The sequence below is a fragment of the Cynocephalus volans genome, chromosome 3 (assembly GCF_027409185.1).
Source record: "Cynocephalus volans isolate mCynVol1 chromosome 3, mCynVol1.pri, whole genome shotgun sequence".
In the NCBI taxonomy this organism is placed as follows: domain Eukaryota; kingdom Metazoa; phylum Chordata; class Mammalia; order Dermoptera; family Cynocephalidae; genus Cynocephalus; species Cynocephalus volans.
Window position 1 is genome coordinate 146,336,853 of NC_084462.1, and position 22,314 is coordinate 146,359,166.

The window sequence follows — 22,314 nt, forward strand, 5'->3', positions numbered from 1 at the left end:
CTTGGTGTTGTCAACACCACGCTCAGCCAGTGAGCTAACCAGCCATCTCTATATAGGATCCGAACCCATGGCCTTGGTGTTATCAGCACCGCACTCTCCCGAGTGAGCCATGGGCCGGCCCTTGGAGAGTCTTGTATTTACTTAAATATTCTTCAGCTTTATTCTGGGATGCAGTAAAATTTCTTAGCAATAGTTGATCCTTAGGCTTGCTTTTAGTTTAATCTGGTAGGGCCGTAACAGCTTTATTCTAGGACTAGTTTTAGCCCCCTACTGAGGCAATACCCTTCTGAGTACTATAACCAACGTCCAGCATATTACAAGGTTTTCCCCACCGGCCGGTGAGAACATGAACTGTTCCTGGCCGTGTATGAGCTCTAGGGATTGTTTTGCCAACTCCTTTCTGGTAGTTCTTTCCCTGCCCTCAGTTAGTATCCTCATAACATGAACAGATTAGTACTCAGCTGAAGACATGAAGAGCACCCTCTGCTGTACAGAGTTCTCTCTGTACAGTGCATTCCTCACCAGTACTCTACCCTGCAAATCATACCTGCCTTGGCTGCTCCAAATTCACAACTCTGTCTCCTCAGTTCAGAGAGATTACTGGTCTCTATTTGGGTTACCTTTGTGATGGTTAATTTTAGGCGACAGCATGACTGGATTAAGGGATGCCCAGATAGCTTGTAAAGCATTATTTCTGGGTATGTCTGTAAAGATTTTCTGGAAGAGATCAGCATTTGAATTGGTAGACTGAGTAAGGATGATCCACTCTTATGCAACATGTGCAGACACCATTCAATCAGCAGAGGACCAGATAGAACAGAAAGACAGAGAAAAGACCAATTCACTCTCTCTCCTGGAGCTGGGACAGTCATCTTCTCCTGCCCTTGAACATCAAAACTCCAGGTTCTCCAGGCTTCGGATTCCAGGACTTGCACGAGTGGGCCTTAAGTTTCTCAGGCCTTAGGCCTCAGACTGAGAGTTACACCATTGGTTTCTCTTGTTCTGAGGCCTTTGGACTTAGAAAAGCAACGCTACCAGCTTTGCTCGTTCTCCAGATCGGAGATGGCATATTGTGGGACACAGTCTCCATAATTGTTTTAGTCAGTTCTCATAATAAATCCCCTCCCACCATAATAAATAAATAAATCCCCTCTCCCATAATAAATCCAATCTCCCATAATAAATCCATCTCTCTTTATATATATCTTATTGGTTCTGTTTCTCTGGAGAAACCTAATACATCCCTGCATTACAACCTGGAAACTGGCTCCAGGCAGTAAACTGTGCAGTCAAAAGGCTTACCTTGTTTGTGTACCTTCTCTCAGGGATTACTGTCCTGTGTGGCCTGTTGTCCAGTTTCTTATGTCTGTTTTATATATTTTGTCAGGGGGTGTTTTTAATTTAAGGTGGTAAATTCTGTCTCTGTTTTTGTTTTTTGATTTTTTTTTAAAATTTAAATGTTACAAATAATCAAGAAGAAAAAAGCCTGTACCTGCAAATCTTTAAAATCTAGCATAGAAAAGACCCACCTCTCCTGACAGTAGAAATTTTCCAGTATAAACAGAATCCCATTTTCCTCACAGCAAGCCCGAACAGAATAAATTTATTTTGACAACTGTTATGACTATCAAGCAAGAAAGGAACTTTCTTAAAAGAGTTTTTAAATTTGGATTTACCCTAAAAAAATTTTACTCATTTACTGCCACAAGTGGTAATTACACCACATGCCTCCCTTCCCTTCTGTAATTCTCTTGATACAGCAGTTCTGTCAGATGCTGCAAGAGGAATGCTGAACACTGTAGCCTTAGTCTTTCCCATTTGCACAGATGCTGTTTCTAGCTTTGACAACACCACAATATGATGTCTCGGAGGCTAAAGTGACAACAAGGAGCCTTGCCAAACAGAAGGCTTTATACTGCAAAGTGTCATAACAACAAGCAAACTGCTTTCCAAGGAGCACTTTGCTGCACAGAAAAGAATTCTAAATTATTTTTAAAAGTAAGAGAAGCCCCATAATCTGGCATTTAATGATCTTCCATTGACAAGATGGGAATGTATTTTTCAAGCAAATCCCACTTTAACAAAGACAGAAATGGCAGTGCACATGCGAGGTAACATCTGTAGACAGATTTAAAAAGAAGATCAGAAAAAAGTTTATTTTCTTCCATGATTAATCACAAATGTCCTGGCTGGACATTTCATACATGCACATCAATTTAGCCATCAATGGAAGCTGGGCTCTCATATTATTTTGTAATAGGTGAATGGTAAATGATAAATGGGGTTAGGGTGTGCTGGGGTGCAGAGGGAATGTCCCGTTAGGCAGGTAAGGCCAGACTGAGACTCAACAAGGAAGTACTAAAAGGTTGTCTCCAGTGTCTCTGTACTTTCACATGATTTTCAGGTTCCTTCTTCATTCCTCCTTGCCCCGCTCCTTTAAGGCCTACCCCCACACCCACACCAGACCCAGCCATCTCCTGGATAGCACTCTGTGCTCTCTCCAGAGCTACTCAAAGCTGTTACCAGTCCACAAAGAGATGAGTAGAAATTGAGTGTAAGCATTTAGAAATTTTTATAGCGATTGACAGAATAATTTTAAATAAGTTGAATGTAATAACTAATAATAATAATATAATATAATAAACTAGGCCTTGTATCTTGTACTTTTATTTTTCTCATAATCTATTTTTATTATATTTTACAAAGTAACTGTCTTTAACAATTTGGAGATTAAGAAAAAACAACCTGGTCCTTTACAACAGATAGTTTGAGAAACACTACACGATATGTTTTCCTTTCCTCTTTGTTATAACTAGTGTCATTGTCTAAAAGTTTGCAAGAGAGGAAATGAGTATAGGCTGGGGAAGGAAAAGGTCAGCTGGCCTCGGATCAGGAGGCTTCAGGAACTGCTGCTTTGGCTGATTTAAAATGAAGTAACATAATATGATCTGATATATTCTTGTTGTTTTAAATTTGAGCCCTTAAGATTGGACAAACTAGGTAATAAAGTCCCAGATGTTGTCTAAATATCTGTGAATCATTAGGTGAAGATTAAAAACTGGATATGCATAATATTTTATAAAGAAAAAACAATCAATAACTCAAAGGCCCAACATGAATAGATGGCTAAGCAAGCAAGCAATACCTGGTACAGCAGCAGTTAGACAGTGTAAAGATTAAGTTGATTAAAGGTGTCAACTTGATTAGATTAAGGAATGCTGAGAAACCTGGTAAAGCTATCTTTTTAGGTGTGTCCATGATGGGTGTTACCAGAAGAGATCAGCATGAGAGCCTGAGTGGACTGGGTGGGAAAGATACAACCTCAATATGGGTGGAAACCATCCAATCCATTGGGGGCCCAGAGAGAACAAAAAATGGAGAAAAAAGGTGAATATCTCTCTGTCCGCTGAAGCTGGGACACATTCTTCTCTCCTGACTGTGGACATCAGAGCTCAAGGCTCTTCAGCTCTTAGGTTCTAGAACTTACACCAAGGACACCATCGGCTTCCCTGGTTTTGAGGTCTTCAGACTTGGACTAAGCCACGCTACCAGCATCCAGTTTGCAGATGGCCTATTGTGGGACTTCTCTTCACAATCACGTGAGCTAATTCCCTAATAAATCCCCTCTCATATATTTATAACACATTCTATTGATCTGTCTCTTTGGAGAACCCTGTCTAGTACAGATTTTGGTACCAGGAGTGGTTCTAGAGAAACAGAATTTTAAAGATGAATTTCTTCAATTGGTTTCAGGGCTCTAGCCCTAAAAACGCTAACAGCTCAAGTTCTAATAATACAGGGAGCACTGATAGACCATGATGTGAACTGTTTAAAGAGATATGCAAAATAAATCCATTTGATACTCCTGATTCACTACTTGTAAAAAGCAAGGGATTCAGTGACTCTATACATAAAACCTTTGAGTTATTTGTGGAAATGCAAGGAACATAATGATGTTGGTGGTTGCTCCTAGCATTACTGGACAAAATGAGGAAAGGAAAGAGTTCAGGGATACGAATTCTCAGCTCAAGCACCACATAGGTGACCTAAAAGTTTCTAAGTGTGCTCTTGGCCAGAATCTTCTCTCCAATACCTACAGGGCTGAAAATGCCAAAAATCAAGCACAAGCCCTAATCATAAGATTAGCTGAACTACAATGGCAGTTGAATTATCGGCCTGGCAGGATATCTACTGTTAAAGACAAGGCATTGGTTGGGAAAGAATAGGATCCCGCAAGTTGAGATGGGGACATGTGGGAAGACCCTGATGAGGCTGGGGACATGGAACCCCTAAATTGCATGGAGTCTTGTTTGCCAGAAATGAACTCCCCTCCACCCCAACCCCCATCCTCAGAGACAGCAGTTTTTCCACCTCTGCCTGATGGGATTAAATCTGCATTGCCTAAGGAAACAGTAATGCCTTCTCCTGAGGCAGTTTCTGAGCAAGACAATGCTGATTCTCCCCAGGACGCACCTCTACCACCCATCTTTGATTGCAGACTCAAGGCTCAGCAGGCCCATAAAGGTGAGGTACAAAGTGTGACCCATGAGGAGCTGCATTACACTCCAAAAGAACTAAGTGAGTTTTCTACTTCATACAATCAGAAACAGGGAGAATATATATGGGAATGGATATTAAGAATGTGGAATAATGGTGGTAGGAACATGAAATTGGATCAGGTGGAATTTACTGATATGGGACCACTAAGCAGAGATTCTGCATTTAATGTTGCAGCTTGGGAAGTTACGAAAGGTGCTGTTTGGTTGGTTGGTTGGTTGGCTGGCTGAAATATGGACTAGTTACGTGGTGGTGAGCAGAATACTGATAGAAACACGGACAGTAAAGGCCATTCTGAGATCTCAGATGCAAATGAGAGGGACTTATTGGAAACTGGGGCAAAGATCACCCATGTTATAAACTGGCAAGGAACTTGGCTGCATTCTGTTCATGCCCCCAAATTTTTTGGAATGTGGAACTTAAAGGTGCTGACCCAGGGTATTTGGCAGAAGAAATTTCTAAGCAGCAAATCATCAAGGAAGCTGCATGGCTACTTGCAACACCCTATGCTGAGTTATGGCAGAAAAGGCATGAGGTAAATCCAGAATTTATAATTCAAAAGGAAGCAGAGGGCAAAAAAGTGGAAAGCTATCCACCTGACCACAAAAGCAAGGGTATATATCCCAGGGGCCCTTTGCTAAGGAGATGAGTACAGAAAAAAGAGGTTACTAAGAGAAGGGAAAAAAGACCTTGAAGGCATTTCAGAGATCTTGGAGGCTATGTCTTCCGTTACAGACCCAGAGCCCTAAGGAAACTGAATGGTCTCAGAGAACTGTAAGAACCCAAATGCCCCAAGGGATCACACCGAGGAATGTAAGAACCCAAATGCCCCAAGGGATCACACCCTGATCACATAAGTCCTTCTTGGCCACACCCCATCATGGCGCTGGTTGCCCTCTAAGTAGGGATTGTATTTTAAGCCAATCAGCCTTCCCTAGAAGCCCTATATATATGTGTGTGTGCCGCCTAATAAACGAGCCCTCTCCGCTGGTCAACTGGTGTCGACTTGTCCTTTCAAGAACAGGCCTGAGATGCCCTCTATGCGCTCACTGCCCATGGCCACCTTGGGATGCTGTTCCCCACACCAGCGCTCCAACTACTTTGGCTGCTTCAGCAGTGGCTAAATTGGCCTGAGGTGTGGGTGGACCCGAAGCTTTGAAAAGCACAAGCTGGAAGCCTAGGCAGCATCAATATGGTGTTAAGTCTTCAGGCTCACAGAATGCAAGAGCTGTGGAGGCTTAGGAGCCTCCACCCTGATTTTAACAGATGTAGGGAAAAGACTGGGGGCCCAGAAAGAGATCTGTCCCAGTGGCAGATTCACTACAGATAGCCTTCACATTGCCAAGCAGAAACGTGGCGTCAGAGTTGTAGCAGAAGAAAACCACCAAAGCCATGCCTATTGGAGCCAAGAGAGCAGGACTGCCATGGAGACTTCAGATCTGTGGAGCTACCAGAGTGGAACACGAGCCTGGGAGAGCTGAAGTGTGGCCTGAGACCAGGAAAGCCATGGGAGCAGAGCTGCCTGAGGACTTGGGAGCCCAAACCTTGTACCAGTGTGCAGAGGACATCAAACATGGAGTCCAGGTACATGATTCGCCAGCTTTGAGATTTAATGCCTGCCCTGTTGGGTTTTGGAATTGCTTAGGAACTGTTACCCATTTCTTTTGGCCTATTTCTCCCTTTTTGAATGGAAATATGTACCTTATGCTTGTCCCACCATTGTATCTTGGAAGTAGAAAACTTGTTTTGATTTCAAAGATGGGACTTTGGACTTTTGAGTTGAAACAATTTAAGACTTTGGGGATGAAATGAATATAGTTGTATATGAAAAGGACATGAGTTTTGGGGAGACCAGGGGCAGAATGCTATGGATTGAATGTCCCCTCCCAAACTCACTGAAGCTTGAATTGTGTCCCCAAGTTTTATGTATTAGAAACTTGACCCCCACTGTGACTGTTGGGAGGGTTGGAGAAACTATTATAGTAATTGAAAGGTGGGTCCCTGAAGAGGTGATCAGATTGTAGAACCATGCTGTAGTTAACAGATTAATAATAGTGGTCAGGGGGCCTGGTTCTGAGGGCTTTAAAAGAGCATACAAGAGGTTAGTTTATCTCTGTTCCACCATTTTCCATCATGTGAGATCCCTGGATTACTGTCACCACCACCAAGGCCTTCACCAAATGTGTTTCCTGGATTTTGGACTTCCAGACTCCAAAACTGTAGGCAATAAATTTTGTTTTCCTATAAATAACCCAGTTCCAAGTATTTTGTTATAAATAATAGAAATGGACTAATATACATATAAACTGAGCAGTATGACAACTAGCTAGAAATTTAGAAATGTGTAAAAATACACATCTCTATTTACTGCAGTAATGTTTATAATTTTTTTTTTTTTTCAGGAACTGGTATTAAATAAAGGCCCATCAATAGAGAAATGGTTGAACCATTTAGCACAATGCCCTCATTTCAAAGACTGAGTTAGATTTCTCACAGTTGACCTGGAGGAATTTCACAGCATTTTGAAAAGTAAAAAAGCAAATACAGAGAAGTATTTGTATATAGTGTCCCAATTTTTAAATAATGAAAAAACAAAAGCCTGTCTGTGTGTATACTAGACGTGAGGTAGTATTTATTATTTTAACATTTATTTATACATATTTCTTGGATATACTGTATTGTGTGTGTCCAGGAATGCATCCATTTCCTATTAGTTTTCCAATTTGTTGGCATATAGTTGTTTTTAATAACCTCTGATGATTCTTTATCTTTCTGTAGTATCAGTTGTGATGTCTCTTTCTTCATTTCCAGTTTTATTTATTTGAGTATTTTCTCTTTTTTTCTTGGTTAGCCTAGCTAGTGGCTTGGAAATTTTGTTCATTTTTCAAAGAAACAACATTTTGTTTTGTTCTTTTGTATCTTTTTTTGTCTCAATTTCATTTATTTCTGCTCTGATCTTTATTATTTCTCTCTTTCTGCTAAATTTTGGGGTTTTTTTCTTGCTTTTTCTAGTTCCTTCAGATGCACTGTTAGGTTATTTATTTGAAGTCTTTTTACTTTTTTGATGTAGGCATTTCTCACTATAAATGTCCCTCTTGGTACTGCTTTGGCTGTATCCCATAAGTTTTGGTATGTTGTGTTTCTGTTCATTTGGTTCAAAAAATTTTTTAACTTCCTTAATTTCTTCTTTGACCTATTGGTTATTCAGAAGATGTAGTTTAGTCTCTAAATATCTGTACAGTTTTGATATATTCATTTATGTATGTAAAATTATGCACATATGTAGTTCTATCTATCTTTATAGAGAAAGAGACAGAGACAGCACTATTAAGAAATGGTCACCAAAGTTATGGTGGTTATCTTGTGTGTGTGGGTAATCCCTAGTGATTTTTATTTTCTTCCTTATATGTTTTTCTTTTGTTTGAAAGTTTGCAATAACCAGGTATTATTTATATAATAAGGATAAAAACAGCAAAGCTAAAACATGCACATATCCAGATGCCTTCTTCATTTACCCCTCTACCATTTTCCTCAAGTCAGGTCCCTTCCTCCTTGACCTAGCCACATCAAGTTAGCTTAGGCTTTTGTCTCTCACAGGCCATCTGCCATGATCTCTCCCTTCTCCAGTCAGTCCTCCACATGAAAGCCTGCAAGACCTTTCTGTAATCCATATCTGTGTATGACACTCCCCTGCCTGAACCTCTCCTAAGGCTGCTCAATGCCCAAAGCGGCAATTTGTAATCTTTAGTGCTACATTTTGCAACCTTTTCCACCTCCCCTCCACTTTTCCACTATGTGACTTGCAGCTTCTGGATCATCCATGTTCCTTTCTTCTCTGTCTACTCCTTCCACCTGCCCAACTTACATCTGCTTAACCCTGAAGACTTGTTCAAACATCATTCCCCTCTGCTACCACTTCAGCATCTCTCCTCCTTCTGTTCTCCCATAGTACTCTGTATACAATTTATTACAGCACTGAGATCTTTATTTTTAATGATTTCTTTTCTCTTTCTCCCTTCCTACACTGTGAGCTACTTGAGGGCAGGACTGTGTCTTATATCTTTACTGAATGAATGAATCTGTAAAACTAGAACCCAAAATATTAAATATAAATGCATGTCAACCATATAAAATGTCTGCATAAGCACTGAAAAAAGGCTGAAAGGTAAACATTTGAAAGCTTTTTTTTTCTTTTCCAGCAAGTGGCTTGAGCCACTTTTTAAATTGGTTGCAGGTAATTCACTTAATGAATAATTTATATTTAAATTACCAGAAGTTAACTACAGTTTAAATTCCTACAAAAATAAAACAGAGAAGTCAAAAAGGAAGCCATTTTCTCCTTTTTAAATAAAATAGAAGTTCAATACTTTTCTTAACATCATGTCTGTTCTAGAAACAGTATCTCCCCCATTAAACAGCACAGCTGTGTGGTTACTTACTGGAGTTGAGGAGGATCATGGCCTTGACACAGAGATACTCCTTGTGTTGGAGTTTTAACTCACGAAACCTTGAAGTTGTTGCCAGGAGCATGTCAAAGATTTCCAGAATTCCTTCTACACACTTCCCCTCATCCCTGCAAAAGTTTATTTGGAAATTTAAGTAACACACAGCTTCAGGCAACCATCAAATGCAATAAAGACTATATTTTCTTTTTAATCTCAAATTTCACCTTGTATATCCTTTGACTATAGCAAGGTGTTAATGAGACCACATCTAGGGATATGAAATTACTAGAATTATCTTCATGTAAAAAGGACAGGGCATTTCCTATAAATCCTTAAAGTAGACATTGGAATACATACTACTTAGGCAAAAGTGTGCAAAGAAACTACATTTTCCTTGTTCTCTTAAAGGAATATCACTCCTGTTGATTATTTTCAATCTAAATCAGTTCAGTCAACCCTAGATATGACAAAAGCCCTACATATGACACATATTTCTTTTTTCTTTCTTTCTTTCTTTTTTTTTTTTTTTTTGGTTTTTTTTTTTTTTTTTAGCTGGCTGATATGGGATATGGTATTATAAGGCTGCACATATTTCTTTTCTTTTTTTTTTTTTTGTCCTTTTCGTGACCGGCACTCAGCCGGTGAGTGCACCGGCCAGGCCTATATAGGATCCGAACCGCGGCGTGAGCGTTGCCGCGCTCCCAGCGCCGCACTCTCCCGAGTGCGCCACGGGCTTGGCCCAGGCTGCACATATTTCTAAGATGAGCTATTCCATATTCCGGTCAGGAAGTGTTAATGAAGAAGACAGTGTTACAAAAGCAAGTATCCCAAGAAGAAATAAACCTTCACATCTAGAGCTTAACTCTCACTTCCTGGCGGTCATTTAGAAACTGCTGTAGAAACTGAGAGTTAAATATAATTTGAAAAAAGCAAATGTGACATACAAAGAAATTCCAATTAGAGAAAATGGATTAGAATCGGGAAAGAAAAGTAGACATGGAAATTTTTGATTTGCTGAAGATTATTTTTAAGCAAACATTTTGGACAAACTTTGAACCATATAATCAAAATTCTTTTGAGCACTCCTTTTTTTTTTTTTTTTTTTTGAATTTTCCCAATTTCTTTTATTTCAACCAATCTTCCCTTCTCAAGTATTCTTTTGTCATGATTTTTTTTTTAAAATAGGCTGATTTGCTTCTCCTATCAAGTAGTGAGCCACATGGTCTCTGTTATATTGAAACTGCTGAACTCGATGGGTAAGTTATTAAAATTAGATTAATTAGGTTGATTTTTAATTTAAAAGTAATGTCTTTAGAAACAAGGCTTAACTTAAAACTTATTCTTTATTTTCTTGGGAGACACAGGAGTGTAAATTGCAAAGTCCATTGTTAATTACTTTGCAGTAATTTTTTTTTCTTTAAGTAAAATTTATTTTTATTGCAGCATGGCATAAATACTGTTTATTCAATTTTTTTTTAAAATTTTATTTTGTCGATATACATTGTGGCTGATTATTGCTCCCCATTGAGCACTCCTTTTAGAAAAGAATTTTTAAGTATATTTTTGAAGTAAATTACTTGAACTTTATCTAGAAAACACCAGCTTCTAAACACTTCAGCCAGACACACATTATTCCATGTTACTGCTCCCGAAGAACTTCTATTATCATCCATCACAGAGTTATTGTAAGTCCTTGACAAGCAGTTAGATGATTTTGCCACAAAACCTTCATTTGCTCCTGAAAGCCTGCAGCGCACAGTAAATGGCAGCTGTGGGGGCAGTGGGCTTCTGCAAGTTTCATTTTAGTCTCTTTAGCAGCCCCTGAAGGGAGCTTGAGATCTCCAAAGAACCAACTGCTTCCTCCTCCTTCCCATCACATTTCTACTGATGGTAACATTTGGGGGAAGAGCCTCGGTAGAATTCAAATGAACTGAAACCACTGCGGAAGCCTGGCATCTTACTAGGATCTTGCATTCCACGGCATTCATATATCCAGGACTGACCTGTCCTGAGCTATAAGCATGCAAATTGTTCACTTTGGCAATAATATTAACTTCTGCAAACAGTTGCAGCTTTCTGAAAGTGCATAGGATAAGTAACAAAACACCAGTGCCCTCTAGAAGTTACTCATAGGGAAAGGCCATCTTAGAAAATCAGAGTCCTGGGCAAAGAGCGCCAAAATCTGTAGGAAATCTCCAACTCTCCCCATGCCCCATCTACCCACCTCCCCTAACTACCTCCTCAGTTCTGGGCTCTCCCAGGCAGCGTGGTATGAGTGTCCAATAAGGACAACACAGCCCCTGCATATAGCGGATGCACAAGAAATGCTTGTTCCTTGTGAATGACCTTCATAACACATCATCAAGTCACTCTGCCTGAGGACAATTAGTTATTGGAAATTGTAACTGTTGGTCTTGAGGACATTTGATACCAAGAAAAGTTGGTTTTAAAATATCGCTGAGGGGCAAAACCAAAAAATCCACCAACTCCTACACTGATCGTTTAATAGCTTGGCTCTTTACTCTTCTGTGAGACTCAAAGGCAGAGGTGGTATTATGCATATGTGTTTGTGCACAGCACATACATACACACACACACACACACACACACACACACACACACATCACTCCCCAAGTAGTATGGTAAGAAACACATCTGAAATCAATCCTATTTTCCAGAAGTACCATCTGTGCCTAAGAACAGTCCCTAAATATTGAAATTGGTACCATTTCCCATTAAAATACATGCCATTTTTAATGCAAATAAATATTTCAAAAATGGTAAGAGAGTTTACATACTGGAACATCTTAAACACTGATAAACGATGCAACCCATGGTAATCAGAGCATGTGCACCTCATGGAAAATATGAATTTCTAAACCAATTCTAAAGAACTATATCTGACTGCTTTTGGTTTAGCAGGAGTGACAGCCAATCATTTCATTTAAGGGGTGGCAAAGTTAGAATATTTTTATTTACCTCATGGGCTGTAGAAACCAAATAAATTTCCAGAAAATAAATGAAAAATATTAAATGAAATAGAGACAATAAAGTATAATACCTCATAAGTGACAGCCTAATTAAGTTCTATTTTAAGATGAGTTATACAGAACAAAGTGAGAAAGGACTTTAAAATAACAAAATAATGAGATCTATTTTATTTATTTTGTAATTATGGATTGAAACTGAATTATGAGTAAGAAATTAGAACAGGATTAAAAGATTTGTATTAAAGGTAGAAAATATTTGAATGTTAAAATATTGAAACAATATATCAATCAAATCGACCTAGTCATGGAAGTTTACTTTTACGCATCATTTATCCATAAACTAGTGCTAGTTAAAAATAAAATTAGTAATTATATGCAGAATATCTTATAATGATAATCACTCTTATAAAAGAAAAATTCCATCTGATACCAATGACAACACGTTGAATTAGTGGGCCTTGCTTTGGGGTACACTATTTTGTACCTACATTTATATCTGCTAGAAGCACACGTGATTACAGACCGCAGTTTGTCTGTGTGTGTGTGGCAGTGGCAATGGCAATGGAGTAGGGGAGGGCTTACAGCACATGGAAAGGATTTAATAAATATTGAATCAAAGTGAAATTACTTGGGTACAAAGCATAAGCTAAAATTTAGAAGTGAAAATTCTGTGGGTATCTTGAAGAAAATTCAACATACAAATAACTAATGTAGATGCAAACTCAATACATTCACTATTATATGATCCTACAAAACTCTGTAAATGTCCACAACAGTGTCCAAGCCCAGATTCAAACTTCTGACTTTTAGATAACATTTAACATCAGACAGTTTGCTGACGATGATGCCTTAGCACTTGTGATTTCTTAGCATTTAACATTAGACAGTTTCTTGTTGACGCTAACTTAGCATTTATGATTTTTTGAGCAAGTAAGTCAGGTTGTGTTGTAGATCTTCACATGAATTTATGATTCTAGTGGTTACTGAAAGAACTACCTTGCTAGAAATAAGCTGAGATAACCAGATTTTCCTCTTATCCTCAGTAGGTTCAAGTTTTCTTGCTGCAGAAGCCTCAAGAAGAATAAAGGAAAAAAGAAATTATAGTTTCAGCATCTACAAATGGGTTAAGTTAGTTGTATTCACTGCTTATACAGTCATACCACCACTTGAAGGATTCTGATAGGCAATCCAGCAAAAGACTGCCATTTTCAAGTAATGTGAAGAGGATTTATTCACTTTGCAAAAAAAGATTCATAATAGAACTCCTTTACAGACCATAATCCCTGACTTTTTGAATAAGCATCTACTTCACAAACATACCTATTACATAAAAGTATATTTATCTTTATAAAAGATGCACTAAGCAACAACTATTTTAGACTTGAAATTGTAGACTTCACAAAGTTAATGTGTTAAAAACAATACTAGGGATTGCAACAAAAAACAAACACCAGTAGGCACTACAAAAAATGCCTGCTCAATGTCAATGCATTTACAACTCCCAAGAACACATCTTCTACACTCAATCAAATATACTAGGTTTACATATTTAATACAATACTTTAAATACTTGAGTAATATGAGTCTATTAAAAATAATTTGTAAGAAAACTTTTTTTTTCTTTTATTACCTACCTAAAAGGTAGGCCTAATATTTATCCAGGACTTGTGTCCTTTTTACAGTACCTTATACACAAACTTACAGGGATTAAATATCCCAGAGAAAGGGGAGAATTAATTGTACTACAAACCAGGAATGAAGTAGTCACTAAAAATAAACACTAAATTTGGCATCAATTTAGAAATTAGGACAAAAAAGTAAAATAATTTAATCTCAATGTCTGCAAATTTATTGGTTCATGAGGGGATAGAACAGATGTCTTCCTGACACTAACTTTTAGGAGAATTATATGTGTTTGTTTATACGTATATGTATGTGTGTATATGGCTCCACCACTTATTCCTCTGTAACTATAGGCAAGTTACTTAACCTCCCATCTCCATATCTGAAGGATAGGGATAATAATGGTGCTTACTCCCAAAGGGCTGTTGTGAAGATTAAATGAACGAACATATGTCAAGTGCTTAAGATGGTGCCTGGCACATACAAGCCATTAAATTGGCTATTTTGATTGTTACTGAAAGGTCTGATGCCCTTCACTGCTCTGTGCTTCCAGAGCTTCTCTCTATAGTTCACCACCTGGGCTTGCTCCTTCTTGAGCCACATCCCATGCTCCAGCTCTTCCCGAAGGCTCTGTTCTCCACCAAAACACCTCTGTTGCTCAGAACGGTGTTCTTTGGCAATCTTGTCACCCACAACAACAAGCAGAATGGGCACTGATACTTGGGTATCACTCTTCATCTGTGTAACGTGTGCATGGGTTCTTCTGATGATCTAAAGAGGTAATACCAAGAGTTGGGGGAAGGTATATTCCATTCATAGCACTAGGCATCCTCCCACTCTGTGCACAGAATCAAATGTGGCCAAACATTCAACACTAGCACTTTTTCAGTATAAGGGGTGTGGAAATCAGTTTCCGTGGAGGTTTTCAAACTGCTCAAATTCACACCATAAGAGTGTTCTACTTTTTCTGCTAAAAAGCTCGAGCACTATATATTCGAGCTTTCCTTCCATAAACAGTTCACCTAAGTCAATTAAAAATTAGTTCCTTTTCTGTGTCATCTTTAAAAGAAACCAAATGCAACTAAGTTACAGCATCAGCACCATCATGTCCCAATTTCTGTTAACTTTCATCTGATTTTAATAACCACTCCTTCCACCACTATTGCTAAAAATGCTAAACAGTACAGGCATTAGAGTGAGTTAAAACACAAGAAAATAAACTTGGCAGATTTGTAAGAATTTTATCACTGGTCCAGATAGAGATGTAACTAGTCACTATAGGTAGAAAAAACAGGACAATTTAGGATTATAACCTGAATATGGTATTTTTGTTTGTTTCTAGTTGTTTTTTTTTTTTAATTGAACATAGGTGATTGTACATATCTATGGGGTACAGCGTTGAATATCGATACCTGTGTGCAGTATGTGATGAATCATTTTTCGTGGCTCTTTACCAATTCCTCTCTTACTCCTCTCTCCCTCTCTTTTCCTCCTCTGGTAACCTCAATTCTGTTCTCTTATATTGAAAGTTCAATAAATCATTGTGACTGTTGTATCTTTATTAATTTTTTTAGCTCTCACTTATGAGTGAGGACATGTGGTATTTTTCTGTGCCTGGTTTATTTTGCTTAAAATGATTTTCTCTAAGTTCATCCATGTTGTTGCAAATGGCAGTATTTCATTCTTTTTATGGTGGAGTAGTATTCCATTGTGTAAATATACATTTTCCTTATCTGGTCATCTGACAATGGACATTTAGGTTGGTTCCATATCTTGGCTATTGTAAATAGAGCTGTGACAAACATGGAAGTGCAGGTATCCCTTCAACATTATGATTTCCATTCGTTTGGGTATGTACCCAGTAGTGGAATTGCTGGATTGTATAGCAGTTTTATGGAAAATGTAATTTTTAATGCAGAAAAATTTACACTGAGTTGTGCATTTAGTGGCCACATGTCCTGTAGGACGCAGTCCTGTTATGGCTCTGGCCTATAATTGCTGGTGCACCACAGATTAAAGATGACCCATAGAACACTGAATCCTTGTACCCATGTTCTTTCTTCGTTAAGTTCTTGACCCAGTGAAGGAGCTGATGACATTATTATCCTCTAACTGCCCTTTCAGGTGTGAGATTTTAATTGCAGCACCCAGGACTTTGTTCCCACTCACTCAGCACCTCATTCAAACAAGTCAGAGAAGAAACACAATGTATTTTTTTCTCACCTGTCCAGAACGAGGTCTGGAGCAAAGATGAGCTTGCCCGGGTGGTCAATTGAGCGCCACATCAGCCCCACCATTAACACCTCCATCCAGCAGCTCTCCAAGAGCCGCACTTGGTCGAACAAGCTGAGCTCCACAAAGCCTGGGGAAAGCAAGGGGTTGTGAGACACACCCACTCTCCTCCTTAGCTCCCTGTTTCTGTAAAAACAGAATGGCAAGTTCTAAAAAGCTAAGAAAACACAAACATGTAGGGAAATAATATTTTAAAGATGTGATTAAGTGCTGGTTAAAGGAAGGAAATTTTGAATATAAGGTGTGCAACTCACAGCTTCCAGTCTGGGACCCTTCATAGAGACAAATACACTTCATTTAGGATTTATAAAAGATTGTTACCTGAGCTCATTTGGCTCCCCAGACAGATGCTACAGAAGAACAGGAAGCCAGAACTGATCTTTGTTAGCTACATCCTAATAATCCTCTGTACTACTGAGAAAGAGAACACTTGGCTGTCAGTCAGAGAGGCTGCCTGTCTGACCAGTCCATGACTGGGACCCGGAGGGTTGTGGGGTGGGGTAGGTGGAGATTGGGGTTGGGGTGTGTACAGAGAGCAGTGCCAGCCCCTGCAGAAAGTCAAGGCTTCAACTGAAATGGTTTCTCCAATTGCTTAAAATTTCCCATCCAGTGTTAGGATCATTCTTCTGAGTAAGAGTGCTGTCTCTAGGTGATTCCATCCAAAAGAACCAATATAACAACTAGAGCAGGTCTTGATAGCCTAATAGCATGCATTGGTCAGAAATGCAAAGAAACAGGTAATCTTGAGGGAGGAGAACATTTTAAAAGCAAAGCAAAGAACACTGCCAGGATAAAAGAAGGGGCAGTGTAATATAAATATAGTAACCGAAGGCACAGCCTTGGAGTAAAATGGGACTCTGGTTTGAGTCCTAGCTCAGCCTCTTTCTAGCTGGTTATTTAATCTCTTTTTAAGTCTTTGGGTTTTTTTTTAAAAAGGAAAAATGTGGGTAAAAATGCCTACCTCTGAGAATTTTCTACAGGTAGGATCTCTTATATTACAAATGAGGAATCTATGGCACAGAGAACACATGTGGTTCAAATCTTTGAATAATTATAATGAAAATCTGTGCAAATAAGAATTTAATAGAGTAATAAATGTAAAGATAGATAAATCCTTTCCAAAGCCAGATGCTATACTCAGTTCAGGTTCTTAACAGGTGTACACATTCCAATCTCACCCACAGTTACAGACAATAAGCCTATCCAAGAGAGATCAAATTTTTTATTCTTATAGATATTCAACAAGATCAAGATTAGATATTTTAATATTTTTTGGTTTGGACAACAACTATGTATGCAGAGAGGGGACAAAAATCACATCTTCAGACTAAACCTAAGTTTTCTGAAAAACTCAAAATACCAGCCTTGAAGAGGAACTAATGTAGCCTAATAGTTCAGTTTCGTTAGGGCACAAAGAAGCTGCACAGCTTTCAGCAATAATTAATTTCACTACCACTTTCCACATGGCATCCTGGAAAATAGTGTTTGGAATATATTTAAAGCAAAAGCTAGAAGAAAGTGCATCTCTATTGTCTCCTCTGTGAAAGAGCAGAGAAAATAAAATAATTCAGGTGGAGGTGAAGATGCTAGACAAAACAAAACTGGAAACCAGAAACTCAGGAAGCTCAGAAGGAATGGGCCCAGGCCAAACAAATGATCCTAAGAGATATTATCACCCTAGGCTGTGGTTCCCACAGCTCTCTACCCCCAACTGCTCTTCACCTGGCTTCTCATTCCCTGCCAATCGTCACAGTTTGCTTAATGCAGTTGTTGTCCGCAGTGACTTAGAACTTGGAAAGAGACCTCATTTCTTAGACAACTGTAAAGAAATGCATCAAGAAACCTTTTAAGAGGGATGATGGGTTGCTGCTATTCTAGCTTAGAATCCTAAATTCAGTCCTCCACAGAAACACCAACTCAAGTGATAATTAGTTGGTAATTTTAGAACAATGCATTACTTCAGGTATATACATGTTATCACAAGCAGGTCTGGGGAAGTGACAACTTTATATGATGGAATATGCAGGTTCCAAATGACAACTCATGAGTAACTTAAGCCCATTTTTAACTTGATGGCATTCCAGGGTTATTGGCCCATTGATGATTCATGTTACTTCAACTGCTGATTTACACTCTGTTGATACGTATTTGTTTAGGTACATAATACTTATTCTTTCTTTATTGGAACAATATTTTACAAATTTCTACTTAGCACCTGACAAACCTTTCTCTTTCATACTGATCATACTGCACCCCACCCCATCCCTATCTGACCACACCCTCCTCTCAAAATAAGTAATCCACAGACAAGGGACAGGTCAGTGTGGATCCCATACCCCTTCCTTTGAACTATGTTCCAGGTCCCAGGACCCTAGAATTTATTGCCCAAATGGCTCCAAGCCCAATTCCAGAGCATGGGTGGATCTCTTCCCTAGGTCCCTTCTCCCAGGCCACCCCTTGGCATGAGAGATGGCCAATAGGCAAGAGTCTGTAGGAGATGTGGACACACAGAATGGGGTGTATGCAAGGTGCTGTGGGATGGATCTGAGGGTGTGAAAAGAAGGGAGAAGGAATAGAAATGATTGGGCCATGTACAACTCTTCCTGCACTGCCATGTCTAGTCTAGAACTCAAAAAAAGTCCAAGAATTCTAAACTGGAACAGACCTTCCAGGACATGTTGAAGCTATCTATGTCAAGATTGGAGGAAAAAACATATTTCAAAGTTACAAATCAAGTTGTCAAACTGTTAAATATTTATACATAGTTCGTTGGCCTCCATTTTGTAGTCTTGCCCCATAAATGTTAGAGACAGGTCTTTCTACAAATAAATGGAACGCTAAGATCCAGAAGGCCCTACCGGGAATTTTCTTGGCCCAGCTGATCATGTGTACAAGTTCCCTGTCAGCCAGCTTGGTCAGGGACATCATCATGGAGGCCTCGGTGAAGGGCATGCTGGGCCGGCTCACAAGCACGTGGGGCGGCTCCGCCTCAAGGAGGGTGAGCACCAGCTGCTCAGGGTTCAGGGAGCTCAGCAGTAACTCCTTCACTCGGGTCACATGGTCACCGTTTTTCTTGCCTTTGTTCAGGCAGTGAAGCTGCTCATCAGAACTCCTTTGTCTTCGCACTATGCGGTACCCACACCTTTCCCTCCGGGAGCCTAAAGAGGAAAACAGATGTAATGTCCTGACCCAGCATTCAAACTCCCCGAGTTGCCAGGGTAAAAATGAAGCAATCATGTCATTGTAAGGCCTGAATGTCTTCTCAGAATGTGTTTCATAACAGAAGCTTATCTTCTGTTTTTTGCAGCCTGTGGCGCATGTATCAAAGATTATTACAGTTGTGACTATATTAGAAAAATCAAAAACATAACTTTTTAGGAACTTTTTAGGTCTTCATTGCAAGGTCCTCTATGGATACTCATTTCTCTTTTAAAGAGTGCTGACCCTCAGTTTCCAAACCATCAAATTAGGAATTTCTCTTAGGTAGAAAACGGGAAAAATTAGAACTTCAACACTGATATCTCCAAACAGTTATAAAATAATACACTTTTATAATACAACTTTAAAATGTTTATGTGCATGCATACATGTGTCTGTATTCTTTTTACATAATTACACAAACAAGTATATTTCAAATAACAAACTAATTGAAAAAAACCTGGAAAATATAGAAGAAAATGAATTTTGGCATAAATTCTTTTAGACTTTTTTATGCTTTTATACTTCATATTTTATAACAAAATTAGGATCACAGTATATAAACTATTTTATAACCTGCTTTTTTTCTTTTATTAAAAACATGTCATTTTACAACAATTAAAAAATCTAAGTTACATTTTGTTCTATGAGTACAGCATAATTTATTTAAAGAGTCCTGTGTTAATGGAAATCTAGGTTGGTTCTAATTTCTTTGCTAGTATAAATATTGCAATAAAAATACATTTTATACATCAAATTACTCTGTATCCAACTACTTCCTTATAATAAATTCACAGAAGTCAAATTGCTGAACCAAGGCATACATACATTTAAATTTTTGATACATATTGACAGATTTCCCTCCAAAAGTTTTTAAAAATTCATAATCTAAACAAGTCTGACTACCTATTTTCTCATAATACCATTGGGCATTAAAAATAACCATTAAACTTTGCTAATCTGAAAAGTGATAAAGCAATCTTGTTTTACTTTGTACCTTTTACAAGATTGACTAATATGCTTGCCATTTGTATTTCTTTACTGATGAACAGTCTATTTGTTTATTTTGTCTTTTTTTCTCCTAATAATTTATAAAGGCTCTTTACATAATAACAATAGATAACTTTTGGTTATATGCAATATTCATCTCATTCGTTGTATATATTTTAACTTTGTTTATGGTGTCTTTTGTCATAAGAAGTTTAATACATACTCAAATCTGTCTTTTTGTTTCACATCAAGAATATGCAAATATTCTTCTATATTTTCATAAACACTTTGTGGTTCAAGACTATTTGGAACTTTATGGATGTTTGTATCATGGGATATTGATATTTCATGTTATATTTTTCATATGGGTATACAGTTTTCCAATACCATTTATTAAATAAGCATTTCCCACTGATTTTAAAAGCCTTGACATTTAACAAATATTTGTATATAAAGTATCTTTTTCTGAATTCTCTACTCTGTTTTATAGATCTATTTTTCTATTACTGTGCTGGCACCCAAATGTCTTAGCCACTGTAAATCTAAATGGGATAATGTCTTTAAAATGACAAAGGAGAAAAAAATCCTTCAATTTAGAATTACATTCCCAGCTAAACTATCATTCAAGAGTAAGGATAAATTAAGGGCACTTTCCATTAAGCAAAGATTGAGAAGATATATCATTCACAGCCCCTTTGAACTAACTGCTATACTGTGTTCTTTGGGTTGGAGAAAAATGAACCAAAAGGAAACAATGAGATTTAAGAAGCAATAGTAAGAAAATAAATTCGTAAGTATAAGATTAACGTTAAAAAAGAACTGAATGAATAAGATAATAATAATTAATTTTTGGAGATATAGAAAAAAGGTGAAACAAGAATACCAGACAATAACATGTAAGACGACAGAGGAACGATTTTGCTTAGAACTTTCTAAAATTCTTTATTTGGAAAGAGAGAGGCTTAAATTCTCTAATTAGTCAAGAATGCATTTTAAAAATAGAAAAAATAAATAAATAAATAAAAATAAAAATAGAAAGCGACTAAAGGAATTGAAACAGAATGAATGACTTTCAAACTAGTAGAAGAGGAAAAAGAAAACATGAATGTGACCAACTCCTAACAGGAAAGAAGTAGAAAATACATGATAAAAATTTTAAAGCACAAAGTAAGATGATAGAAATGAACCCAAATATCAGTGATAACAATAAACAAAAATCAACTAAATTCACCATTTAAGAGTGACTCCGAAATCATGTATATTTTTAATCTAAACATAGACTAGTTGTAAGAGGTATGTCTAACTTACAGAAAAACTGAAAGTAAAGGGATAGAAAAATTTATAACAAGCAAAAATTAACCAAATAAATTGAAGTTACTCTATCAATAGCAGACCAACTTTAAGGCAAAAATCACCACTAGACTATAAAAGAATAATAATTCTTAACTCATACACATCAATACAACAAAATAAAATACAGTTTCCAAACATAATAACAAAAAGTGAAAGAAAAAGAAAAATTGACAAATCCACTATCATAATGAATATTTTAACATATCTCTCTCAGCAACTGACAGAGCAAACAGACAGGAAAAACATCAGAACACAGAGCATTTGAACCATACAATTAACAAGCTTATCTACAAAGACCTGTGGATATTTGCAAAAATTATCACAAACTACATCAAGACCCAAGCTTCTGGTCAAGATAGTGGAATAGATGGTCTTCCACAAATCAACCAATTTACAACTATAAAAAAGCAACAACAGCCAAGCTGGGTCCACTAGAGCTCAGGGGAAGAGGAGGAAAGACCTGCGGAGTGCATGAAGGTGGGAGAAGCCACGATGAGAGAAAGAAAAAACTGCTCCAACCATTTTATGCTGTGGCTGCTTTAAGTGAGTGCACAGAGTGGGAGTGCACAGAGCTGGTGAGTGCACAGAGCGGGAGCCGGCAGAAGCCACAGCTGTGCCGCTTGGATGAAGTTGCTTGGAGGCAGCAGGGGTGAAGAGGGCCTTGGTGGCCCCCAGGCCAGCAAAACCACTAATAGGGTTCCTGTGTACCCACATATGAGTGAGGAGCCACAACAACTGAAAAAAGGGAGCCACTCAGAGTCTAGTGAGTCATTGCAAGGGACTGGCACATGGCCCATCCCATGGGAAGTGTTTGCAGCATGGACAGTGGGGGAGATGGGCCTACCAGAGGAACACTGGGGCACTGT

General features: G+C 38.1%; 1 protein-coding gene across 2 annotated transcripts in view; it reads right to left on the reverse strand.

Moving 5' to 3' along the window:
* The window catches only part of ESR2 (estrogen receptor 2), a 51,294-nt gene that overhangs the window by 9,635 nt on the left and 19,345 nt on the right, over window positions 1-22,314 (reverse strand). Inside the window, exons 4-6 of one of the 2 annotated variants that reach the window (XM_063090985.1) lie at window positions 18,766-19,065; window positions 15,839-15,977; window positions 8,997-9,130 (exon numbers count right to left, since the gene is read on the reverse strand). In XM_063090985.1, the coding sequence (XP_062947055.1) occupies window positions 8,997-9,130; window positions 15,839-15,977; window positions 18,766-19,065 (573 nt within the window). The remainder of the gene's footprint in view (window positions 1-8,996; window positions 9,131-15,838; window positions 15,978-18,765; window positions 19,066-22,314) is intronic. The other variant, XM_063090986.1, reaches the window with a different exon arrangement.